General features: G+C 54.5%; 1 protein-coding gene across 1 annotated transcript in view; it reads left to right on the top strand.

Moving 5' to 3' along the window:
• Window positions 1–203: 203 nt before the first annotated feature.
• The window catches only part of CACNG8 (calcium voltage-gated channel auxiliary subunit gamma 8), a 13,151-nt gene continuing 902 nt past the window's right edge, over window positions 204–12,452 (top strand). The window contains exons 1-4 of the mRNA XM_049621523.1: window positions 204–396; window positions 8,454–8,537; window positions 9,591–9,731; window positions 11,954–12,452. Coding sequence (XP_049477480.1) covers window positions 219–396; window positions 8,454–8,537; window positions 9,591–9,731; window positions 11,954–12,452 — 902 coding nt within the window. The 5' untranslated portion in view covers window positions 204–218. The remainder of the gene's footprint in view (window positions 397–8,453; window positions 8,538–9,590; window positions 9,732–11,953) is intronic.

Genomic DNA, 12,452 nt, shown 5'->3' with positions numbered 1-12,452 from the left:
GCCGGCCCCGGGCCCCCACTTCTGCCTGCGCTGTGCCCCCCACCCAGCCGCCGGCACGGCCCCGCCCCCGCTGCCCCGGTGGTGGCCCACGGCCCCCCCGGCTGCCCGTGGTCAAACTGGAGTCGCTGAAGCGCTGGAACGAGGAGAGGGGCCTTTGGTGCGAGAAGGGGGTGCAGGTGGTGCTGACCACGGTGGGCGCCTTCGCGGCCTTCGGCCTCATGACCATCGCCATCAGCACCGACTACTGGCTGTACACGCGCGCCTTCATCTGCAACACCACCAACCTCACGGCCGGCGACGACGCGCCGGCCCACCGCGGGGGCAGCGGCTCCTCGGAGAAGAAGGACCCCGGCGGCCTCACCCACTCGGGGCTCTGGAGGATATGCTGCCTGGAAGGTAGGGTATGTGGGGGGGGGGGGCCGCCTCGCGCCCCTCCTCCCCTCCTCCGGACCTCTCCCCTGCGCGGTGGGCGCCCGCCCTCCCTGCTGGGATCCCGGCCTGCGTCCCCCCCCCACACACACACCCTCCTGCCCCTTCCCGTCCCTCCCTCTGCCTCCTTCCTCCGCTGCGCCCTCTGCAAGCCCTCTGCAATTCCTCCTCGCTTGCCCCCCACCCGGTGTGTGGAGCCTCCGTCCCTCTCCTGGGCAGTCTCACCTCCTCCCCCCACCCTCCACCATCCTCCCCGCGCCCCTGCGCCTCTCCCCACACCCCCACCCCCTTGCCCCTTCTTCCTCGCTGTCCCCCAGACGTCACGGTGGGTCGTGCCCCATCAGGTCAGAGCTCCTGACCCTCGCCCCCCCCCCCCCCCCCTCACCTCCTGTAGACTCCGGCCCTGTCTGCCTCTCCCCTTTAGGGTTTCCGCCAACCTCCCATCCCGGCCCGCGGCCTCCTCTGTTCTCCACACTGCTCTGCTTCATCCCCACTCCGCCACACCCGCTTCCTCTTCCTCCTCCTCCCAGGCCCCATTTCTGGACCCTAAGGCCACTGCGTCCTCCAGTCTCCATCTCTGCTGTGTCTTTGGGTCCTGCTCTGCCTGCTCCGGGCCCTCTGCCTCCCCTCCGCTGGCTCACCTGCCCTCTCCCTCCCACTCAGCTTTGCAGAGCACAGAGGCGCTGGGGGTGGGGGTTGGGTAGGCAGGAGACCTGGGGTCCCGGCCCACCATGCCCCACCGGCCCACTATGCCCCACCGTGCGTCTGTCCCCTGTGATCGCTGTCTGTTCACCCCCCTGAGCCTCACAGCTCTCCTTCTGCGTGAGCGAGGAGTGCAGCGCAATGGTCCGTCGTTTAGTTCTGCGAGGCAGGTGCACCCTCCCGTTGGGGGATGAGGAGACTGAGGCTCAGAGAGGTTAAGCCACTTGCCCAAGGTCGCCCAGCTGTGATGGGGGGCAGAACCAAGAGAACTCAGGTCTAAGGGAAGTGATGTGCAGATAAGCTTTGTCTGGTGTGCCAAGCATTTAAAACTGAAACCCAAATCTGAATCAGTTGCCAACGTTTAAAAATAGGGAGACTTCACATTGGAAATCTGATTTCCAGCTTTGTTTGAACCAGTGGACGTTGTGCAGCCTCGTTGTGCAGGGGCCACGGTGGGCCAGCCCAAGCGGCATGCGCTCCTTCAGACCAGGCGTGCAGTCCATGTCCTTTCACTGGTCTGACCAAGCACCAGGCACCAGCCACATGTGGAAGTTGGCATCCTGAAACCCTAGGACAGTGTATGGCATATAGTAAAACTACCATTCATTCATTCATTCGTTCATCCGTCCAATGACCGATGTTTATTGACTTTATACTATGTGCCAGGCACTGTTCTTGATTTTGGGGCTACAGCAGTGAAAAACAAAAGATCCCTGGATTTGTATGTGTTATATTCCAGAACGACAGACAAATAATCAGAAAGATAAGTAAGCAAAAGTTTCAGGGTATTAGATGGCACTCAGTGCTAAGGGGGACAGGGGAGGGGATGGAATGTGTTAGGACACTTACGTGAAGTTGCAGGTGAGGAGACTAGGTCAGGCTTTGCCGAGCAGGTGACCCTGGAGTGGAGGTCTAAAGGAAGTGAGAGATAGAGCCGTGTGACTCTCTGGAGGAAAGATACAGCCAGTGCAAAGGCCCTGAGGTGGGAGCCTGTGTGTGTGGTCAGAGTGAGTGAAGGGGACGTGATGGGCAATTGAAGAGACAACAGACCCTGTCTCCCGAGTTCTAGGTCTTGGGACCAGGGTTCCTGAGCAGAGGAGAAACAAGAACTGACTTACACTGAGAGACAAAAGGCGAACAGGCAGGCAAGAGGGGGAACGGGAGGTGGTTTTTCTGGAGGGGGAGCCGTGGAGTTGAAGAAGTGATTTGAATTCAGAGCGTGTCCCAAAGCTAAAGCGGTGGCAGGGTGGCTGTGGGATGTGAGAGAGAGAGAGAGGAATCTCTAAAACAGCATCTCCCAACCTCAGCACTGTTGACACTTTGGTGTGGATCGCTCCGTGTTGTGGGGGCCGTCCTGCTTAGCGGCATCCTGGCCTCCACGTTCTCCATGCCAGGAGCAGTCCCCAAGTCGTGACAACCCAAATTGTCAACTGTCTCTGGTCTAGGAATAAATTCACCCCTAGTTGAGAGTCACTGCTCCCAAGGCTGTGGGAGACTGAGAACGGGGCGGGATGGGGGGGGGCACCCAAAGGGTGGAACAGCGGGGGTTTTGTTTCCTTTATTTTATCATCTCTGATCTAATTTATTGTGAGAAGCAATATCATGAGCTGTTTTGGCCACGCTAAATTTAGGATGCCTACTAGAGCTATCACCTGGGACAGGGGCAAGCATAGAAAAGTGCCATACAGTCAGTATTTTAGGGTCTGTGGACCCTCCGGTCCCTGTCACAGCCACTCGCGAGTGAAGGAGAGAGACCACGTTCCAGTTAAACTCGTGCACGGACACCGGCTTCTGAATTTTCATATCTTTCTCACGTGCCACGAAATAGCCTCCTTTGATATATGTATTTTTTTCAATCACTCAGAAAGCATAAAACCCATTCTTTCACTGGCTTTGGCAGGCTGAGTTTGACCCTTAGGTTGTGGTTTGCTGACCCCTGGTCTAGGCTGTTAGTGATATGACTGAGGAGGCCAGAGTTCAGGGGACAGTCTGGGCGGGAGATATAAATGGGAGGGGGTCATTGCATATGGATGGATGAGGTCACCTAGAGAATGAGGAAGGAAACAAACCAATTAGCTGAGGGCTGCAGCCTGAGCTAGTCCACTGTTAACAGAGATGAGAGCACCTGCGAAGGAGCCCAGGAAGCAGGGGCTGTGGAGGTTTGGGGAAGATGAGGTAAGCGGGTGTCCTGGAAACCAAAGCAAGTGTCCAAGTGTCTTAAGGAGGGTGTAGACGAAGGCTGGCTTTATTATTACTGTAACTGTCATTTATTGGCCGCTGAAATCCCACGATAAGCCTGTTTCATACGGACCCCTGTTATTCCACCTTCTAGAAATGGCAGCTAAGGCTCAGAGAAAGCCGAGTGGCTTTCCCACGGTCACACAACCAGTATGTACTAGAGTCTGGATTTGAATCCAGGTCTGGTTTATCTCCTAGGAGAACAGAACAATGCATCCATCAGCCCCCAGCCCATCGGGGACCTGGGAATGTAGAAAGCGAACCCCCTGAGCCATTGCCTCCTGAAGGCACCGTCTTCCCCAGCGACTTGGGGTCTCATTCCCATGTCCCTGTGAGTCTCCCCGACAGATGCGGTAGATGGAGTGACTGAGGGTGGCAGACTTTAGGACCAGGCTGATTGGGTTTACCTCCTGTCTGTCACGCACAGCAAGGTGACCTAGGGCCACATATTTAACCTCTCTGTTCCTCCTTTCCATCATCTGTGAAATGGGGATTGGAATAGTCTCCCTCCCCCAACCCATAGGGATTTCAGAGGGATTCAGTGAGCTACCATTGTAAAGCACTTAAAAGGCCAGCAGGCACAGAGTAAGGGCTAGATTATGTCATTTCATTTTGTTGTAGTTCTTCTTCTAATTATTATTCAGAATTCAGGTGACTGCCCTGAGGCCCCCCCTTCCCCTTCCTTGATAACCCAGAAGCCCCAGCCTCTCTGATCCAGCACTCCCCAACAGAAATGCATATATGACTTAAATTTTTCCAGGAGCTACATTCAAACAAGGAAAAGGGAGAAGGTTCAATGAATATAATTTAAAAAATAGAAATTATAAATTTATAATAAATCAATATAAAGGTTAATAATATGTTTTCTTTAAGCGAGCATAGCCAAAATATTGTCATTTTAATATGTAAGCAATATAAAGTATTATTGATGGAATATTATGCTTTTTTTTTAATACTAAGTCTGAAATTTGGTGCGTATTTTATGTTCATACCTCACCTCAGTTGCCACGTTTCTGGTGCCCAAAAGCCGCCTGTCAGGCCTCAATGGACCCACAGCTCCATTTATTGGAGCAGGTTATCTGAAGCCCCTGTGTTCAGGACTTTTCATGCCTTATCTCACCGAATTCTGCTAATTGTGCCAAGGGGGGAAGGTATTATGACCATTCGAGTTTGTCACAGGAGGACGCTGATGGTCAGAAAGGGAAGTGAGTCAGCCACATGGCCACCCAACATGTGAGGGTCAGAGCAGGCTGGAGCCCACATCCCCACATGTCCTCACTGCAGCACCCAGCCCTTTCACACCCACCCCACCAAGGTCTGTGCTAGGCAGACTCTGGGGGGACCCAGGGACACATCACTGCCATCCCTGCACATGAAACCTCCTGGCTCAGCCCCGTCAGGTCAGATGATACACAGATGCATGCTGCACAGCCCCCTGTATTCTGCACTCAACTCTGTATTTCACTGAACACTTTTCAAACCCTATGAGGTCATATCATTGTCCTCATTTTCCATAGGAGGAGGCTGAGACTCAGGGGCATTCAAGTGCCCAAAAGCCACACAGCTGGGAAGTGGCCGCCCAGGGAATGTGAGTCCAGAGTCCGTGCTCCTGGCCACCACAGCCACCGTGCTCCCCTGCCTTAAATACGTCTGCCCCCTGAAGTTCAGCTGCACTTAATCTCCCCATGATTTACCATCTACATGGGACCGAGCAACTTCTTCCACTCTGTGCCTCAGTTTCCTCATCTGTAAAGTGGGGATATCGTTACTGTCCAGTAGCCCTGGGACTAGTCATAATTATCGCATGCGTCAATACCTGTCAGATGCTTGGACAGGTGCCTGGCATGTGGTTAGCCCTCAGTAACTACTAGTTATCATTACTGCTGTCATCACTAATCTGTTGAGAGGGTCTATGATTAATTAATTAATTATGATTCATGTTTTGAGAGAAGTGATGTGGTCCCATTCAAGAAAAGGAGAGAACTTGAACCCACAGTCTTACCTACCACACCATAATGCATGGGCTGATGGATAAGACTTGCACTTGAGAGGTATATAATCAATCAATCATTCATTCTTTTTTATTAAAAAAAATTTGTTTTTAACATTTATTTATTTTTGAGACAGAGAGAGACAGAGCATGAATGGGGGAGGGTCAGAGAGAGGGAGACACAGAATTTGAAACAGGCTCCAGGCTCTGAGCTGTCAGCACAGAGCCCGACGCGGGGCTCGAACTCACGGAGCGCGAGATCATGACCTGAGGTGAAGTTGGCCGCTTAACCGACTGAGCCACCCAGGTGCCCCGTCATTCCTTTTTTAAAAAAATTGTGGTAAAATATAACAACAAAACATAACAATATATATAATCAATCAATTATTGATGTAATATCAATATTGATAAGACTTATCAATATTGATAAGACTTGCGCTTGAGAGGTATATAATCAATCAATCATTCATTCCTTTTTAAAAAAATTGTGGTAAAATATAACATAACAAAACATAACATTAAACAGTATCATTATAACTGTTTTCAGGTGTAGAGTACAGTTAGTGTTAACTATGCTCACATGGCTGTGCACCCATTCTCCAGAACTCTTTCCATCTTGCAAAATGAAACCGTTCCCATTAAAGAACTCCCCATCCCCCAGCCCCCAGCCCCCGGAACCCACCATTCTACCTTCTGTCTCTATCAATTTGACTCCTCTAGGGACCTCATATAAATAGAATCGTACAAATATTTGTATTTTTATGACTGGTTTGTCTCACTCAGCGTAATGTCCTCAAGGTCCATCCATGTGGCAACACATGTCAGAATTCCCTTACTTTTTAAGGCTGAATAATATTCCATTATACGTAGAGATCACATTCTGTTTATCCATTCATTTGTCAGTGGACACTTGGGTTGTTTTTGACTGTTGTGAATAACGCTGCTGTGAACATGGGTGTGAACATATTTCTTAGAGACCCTGCCTTCTAATTCTCTTGAGTCTACACCCAGAAGTGGAATTGCTGGGTCATATAGTGATATCGTTTTTCACCTTTTGAGGAATCTCCATACTGTTTTCTGTAGCAACTGCAACATCTTACATCCCCACCAACAGTGCACAAGGATTCCAATTTCTCATCCTCACCAACGCTTACTTTCTGTTTTACTTTTTTTTTTAAATAGTAACCATCCTAAGGAGTATGATGTGGTACCTCATTGTGGTTTTGATTTGCATTCCCCTAATGATGAGTGATGTGGAGCCTCTTTTCAAGTGCTTGGGCCCATTCAATCATTCTTTCATAAAAACATTTATTAAGCACCTACTAAGTGCTAGGCATTGTTGTAGATGCTCGGGATACAGTGGTGAACAGCCCATAGCCTATATTCCAGTAGGGCAAACTGCTGTGTGTTTTAATTCTGCTTCCACCCCTCCCCCCATCAGCTGTGAATTGATGAATCCTTTCTGTGTCTCTGCTTCCTCATCTGGACAATGGGTATATCGACTGATATCAACTGAGCACTTAATTATGTTCTATGGAAAGTGCTAAATCTCTTTACCTGGATTCAATCCTCACAACAACCCCATGACATAGGTCCTATCATCCCCTCTTTATAGGTGAAAGGATTGAAGCCAATTGGCCTCAGTAATACCAACAAGGTCACAGAATAAGGACACGACGGCGTCGGGTTTCATTATCAAGCAGCGTGGCTCCAATTCCCAACATTTGGCCACTGCCCAGCACCAATAACATTATCTATTTCATAGGACTCTTGGGAGTTAATCCACCTAGGAAGCACTTAGCAAGTGTTAGCGATTAGTGGAATTACTCACTGCCTTATATTCCTTCTTCCCAATCCTTTCCTTTATCTCCATTCCCTGCCATCTTCTGCCTCCAGCCTCCCCTTCTGCTATCCTTATATTCATTCATAATTTCATTAATTCATTTAACACCCATTTCTTGAGGCCTCCTTTGTGCCAGGCAATGCTAGGGACACACGAGGAATCAGACCCCATGCTTTCCCCCTGCAGAAACTTCCAGTTTGCTGAGGAAGGAGCTGATAAATGAACCCTATGCATGCCAAAAAAAAAAAAAAAAAAGGGAGGGGGAGGGGTATCGCAGGGCGCTGTTCCCGGAGGAACTCCGCTCTCCTGGAGGGGGAGACTGACCCAACTTTGGTAGGAGGCGTGCGCGCGCACAGGGAGAGCTTCCTCAAACAGGTACCCTGTGAGCCTCCCACTTGCAGGGTAAGTTTTTCATCAGTGAAGAATGTGAACGGAATCCACAGCATGGGCAAAGGCCTGGAGGTTGAAAGGAGCCTGGAGAATCGAGGAAACTAAGTGTATTTATATTTATACTTACATATCAATCTCCAGCCGTGTGCTAGAGGTAGTAGAATAGGAACCGTCCCCAAGTCCCCAAAGTGAGAGAGAAGACGGGTCCCCAAAGGGTGTGAGGATGAGGAGTCTGGGATGGAAGAAGGGGGTAAGACTGCATGACGTCTAGAGGCATACCTCCTCGAATGCCTCTACTTGTTCCAGCCACTCCAACTTCCCGAGGATTCCAGGTAAGAGGCTCGGAATCCCTTTCCCTAGAGGCAGAACAGAAGAGACTACAACTCCCATGATCCACTGGGGCTGAGCGTTCACAATTGGATTTAAGACTCCATGGAGCCTCATGGGAAATGTAGTCCTCCCCTTCTGTGCCCTCCTTGGTTTTCTCACGCATTTTCAGACCCGTCGAGTTCAGAGTTGCAGAGCGCCTTGACATTGCCGAAACCAGCACCTTCTTTCTTAGGGGTAGGCAGAAGGCCAGAGAGGTTGAGTGTCCTAGCTCGGGTTGCAGGGCAAGGGTCCTTGTGGCCTTTTAGTGAGTGTTGCGTGGGTTTTTCTTTCTTTTTCTTTTTTGGTGGGGAAACCGAGGCCAGAGAGGTTGAAAGTTTGTCCCCGACGCTGACAGGCCCAGGAGCCAGGATGTCCTGTCTCTCAATAGGCCCAGAAGGAAGAAGGGATTTGGGGAAGAGGGGGTCGTCTCTCACAGGGGAGTTCCCCCAACTCTTAAGTACACCCCCCACCATCACCCCCATCCCCCTCCAGGGTTGAAAAGAGGTGTCTGCGTGAAGATCAACCATTTCCCGGAGGACACGGACTACGACCATGACAGCGCGGAGTATCTGCTCCGTACGTGGGGGTCTGGGTCAGAGTGGGGGCGCTGCTGGGACGGGGAGGGGCGCCTAGAGAGCGGAGAGGGGGCTGGGGAGCGGCACTTAGATCGACACGCGGAGATGAACTTGTCAGCCAATCCAAATCCAGATGCTGAGATCCTCTGGCTCCCTATTGGCTCAGTGATCCCTCTCCCGCCCCCTCCTCTCACCTCGAGGCGGGCTGATGGGGGATCCTGGGAGGGGATTGGCCGCCTTGCTGCTCGGCGCCCTTGGCAACACTGCTCTGTGACTGGCTGTCGGTGTCTGGGCTGGGATTGGCCAGTGCGCCCTGGGCCGTGAGGCAATCTGCGGCGCGGACTGGCCACTCTCTCGAGCAGGCTGGGGAAGCCGGTGATGCGATTGGTAGCTACGGCGAGAACGCGGCAAATCCTGAATTATGATTGGCTGCGGCCTCAGCCAGCTCAGAAATCGCAAAATCCGTTTGCTGTGGTTTGGAGGGTGGGTGGGAAAGACTGCAGAGAGAAAGACAGACAAGACAGACAGACACACACAAGCGAAGACCGGAGCAATAGATGGAGCCAAGCAGAAGCATGGGGGTGACACAGAAGGGGAGGAAAGGAGGGGAGCCCAAAGAGGGACATGAAGCCAGGCAGAAAGGGGTGGTGGATAAGATATTAAGAGATTTGATAGATCTGGAGAAAGGAAAGAAATACGCAGAGAAGGAGGGCAAAGAGAGAAAGAGAGAGGGGTCACAGAGAAGTTCAGAGAGAGGGAGAGTGATTTTGAGAAAGGAAAAAGAAAAATAAATACGCCAGGAGAGAGAAAAATAGCCCGAGGGAGAAAGAAAAGGACGAAGAAAAAGGCGGGAGAGGAGATGAGACCGAGAAATAGAGAAATTTTAAAGGGGAGAGAGAATGAAACAAAAAACGAAATAATCAGAACACAGGCAGAGAGAGAGAATGGGAGGATTCCAGCGAGAGAAGCGGAGACGACAACTGGTGAGGGGAGCAAAGGGCCGCATCTGACTCCCTGGCTCCCCACCCTCTCTCTCCCCTCCTTTCCCTCGCAGGAGTCGTCCGGGCCTCCAGCATCTTTCCCATCCTCAGCGCCATCCTGCTGCTGCTCGGGGGCGTGTGCGTGGCGGCCTCCCGGGTCTACAAATCCAAGAGGAACATCATTCTGGGCGCAGGGATCCTGTTCGTGGCAGCAGGTGAGAGGCAGAGGGAGGGGGCGGCCGGCTGGGGCGGCCCACCTGCGCGCGCGCGCGCACACGTGTGTGCGTGTGTGCGCGCGCGCGCGTGTGTGCGTGTGTGCGTGTGTGTGTGTGTGTGTGTGTGTGTGTGCCGGCGCGTTTGCAAAGCCACCCTGCCCCAGGCGCCTGTGGGGGCCTAGAGCCTTCCTAGGCTCTTCCTAAGCTCCATCGCCACCCGCTGGGCAAGGTAGGTGTCGCCTTAGCGCCGTCTTCGGAGTGGGGGGGAGGGGAACAACCCAGCACTGACAGGTGTCTAGCGCGTAATCGGGATTGCCGGGAGTTTAGGTTCCAAAACCCGCGCGGTTATGGAGACGGAAGGGGCGGGGCTTGGTGAAGGGGGTGGGGCCTTGAGACAGTCGGGATCTTGGGGATTGATGGGTGGGGCTGGCATCCGAGGACTGGGCGGGACCGGGAGAAAGTAATTTGGCTGCAGATAGAGGGGGAGGAACCTGCTTTAGGGGGCGGGGCCTCGTGGACCTTGGTGGATCCAAGAAGAGGCTGGTGCTGGAAAACCATCCAGACCAACTTGGAGTGAGGCTCCCCACGCTCCTCTCCCTCCTCCCTCCCCCGCTTTTCTACATGAAATGAGTAGTGCTCGGAAATTCCAGGGGGCAGAATTCGGAGAAGGGGAAGGATTTAGCATAAAGAGCAGGGTGTGCTTTGGCGGTGGGTCAAGATCTGCTTTTGAGCCAGAGGACTAGAAAGGCGGGGGCCAGGAGTAAGAGGGGACCCGCAGGGGGCGGGGTTTGACAAGTTGGAGGCGGGCTTAGGGTAGACGGGTGGGTGGGTGTGTGTGAACGTGCTCTAGTAAAGACGAATTTTAGACCAGCAGGGGGAGGGCCTAGACTAGATAACCAGTCTGGGTTAATACCATGAAGAGTTTACATCAGCAAGGTACCGGGCCTAGAGAATCAGACAGAAGTACCTCATTAACAGAGTTTAAAGGAGCATAGGGCCCAAGAGAAAACCCAGCTTTATAACGTTAAGGGTAGAGTTAGACCAGCCAGGGTAGGGCCTGTAAACACAGGCTGGGATCACCTCATCACAGGCATGGTTTAGACCAGACTAAGCAGGGCCTGGGCTAACTGGGAGTTCGGCCCTCTAGGGGTGGGCCCTAGATCAACTCGGGAGGAGTTTAGACCATCTGTGACAGGACTCGGGCCAGCCAGGGCCTGAACCGCCTAGGGCCGTGGGGCTGGGGCGTGGTCCAGACTAGGCTGTTTTGGGGCAGGGCTTGGGTTAGCTGGGGCAGGGGGAAGTTTAGAGGACCTGGGACGGCGCAGGGACTATTCGGGGTGGGGCCTACACCTCCAGGGGTTGGGGCTTAGACCAACAGGGGCGGGGCCTACACCGCCCTGGGGTGGGACTTAGGTCCGCCTGGGCGGGGTCTGCACCTCTTGGTTGGAGTGTAGGACACCTGGGATAGGGCGAGGACTATCTAGGGCGGGGCCTATGCCACCTGGGGGTGGAGCTTAGACCAGCGCAGGGCGGAGCCTGGGCCAGGTTGGGAGGAGTTCGGGGCACCTGGGACAGGACAGGAACCATCCAGTGCGGGATAGGGAGCATTTGGGGAGGGGGCCTACACCACCGGGGCGTGGGTCTTAGACCAATGCGGGGTGGAACATGGGCTAGCCGGGGAGGAATTTATAAACCTGGGACAGGACATGGACCGTCCGGGTCAGGACAGGGAGCATTTGGGGCAGGGCTTATGCCGCCTGGGGGTGGAGCTTAGGCCAGAAGGGGCGGGGCCTGAGCCAGCTGGGTTGGAGTTCCGGGAACCTGGGGCGGGGCTGGGACTGGTGGGTAAGGATAGGGAGCACTTGGGGCGGGGCCTGGGCCAGGTGGGGAGGAGTTTACAGCACTTGGGACTGGAAGGGGCCGTCTGGGGCGTGACAGGGGGCACTTGGGGCGGGGCCTATACCGCCAGGGGGTGGAGCTTAGACCAGACGATTTCCGGGGCCTGGGCAGCTCCGGAGGAGTTCAGGGCACCTGGGACGGGACAGGGAGCACTTAGAGCGGAGCCTACACCGTCCGGGGGTGGAGCTTAGACCAGCCGGGGCGGGGCCCGGGGCAGCCCTGGAAGAGTTCAGGGCACCTGGGGCCGGGCTGGGACGGGCGGGGCGGGGCGGGGGCGGGGCCGGGGGTGGCCTCCAGGCTCCCGTCTGACCGTCCCCGCCCAGGCCTGAGCAACATCATCGGCGTGATCGTGTACATCTCGGCCAACGCGGGCGAGCCGGGTCCGAAGCGGGACGAGGAGAAGAAGAACCACTACTCGTACGGCTGGTCCTTCTACTTCGGCGGGCTGTCGTTCATCCTGGCCGAGGTGATCGGCGTGCTGGCCGTCAACATCTACATCGAGCGCAGCCGCGAGGCGCACTGCCAGTCTCGCTCGGACCTGCTCAAGGCCGGCGGGGGCGCGGGCGGCAGTGGCGGGAGCGGCCCCTCGGCCATCCTCCGTCTGCCCAGTTACCGCTTCCGCTACCGCCGCCGCTCCCGCTCTAGCTCCCGCTCCAGCGAGCCGTCGCCGTCGCGGGACGCGTCTCCCGGCGGCGCCGGGGGCCCGGGCTTCGCCTCCACGGACATCTCCATGTACACTCTCAGCCGCGACCCGTCCAAGGGCAGCGTGGCCGCGGGGCTGGCGGGGGCCGGCGGCGGCGGCGGCGGCGGTGGCGGAGCCGG

This window comes from Panthera uncia (genome assembly GCF_023721935.1).
Source record: "Panthera uncia isolate 11264 chromosome E2 unlocalized genomic scaffold, Puncia_PCG_1.0 HiC_scaffold_19, whole genome shotgun sequence".
NCBI classification, from domain to species: Eukaryota; Metazoa; Chordata; class Mammalia; order Carnivora; family Felidae; genus Panthera; species Panthera uncia.
The sequence above is the reverse complement of the archived record's forward strand: the minus strand, read 5'-3'. Positions and strand labels throughout refer to the sequence as shown.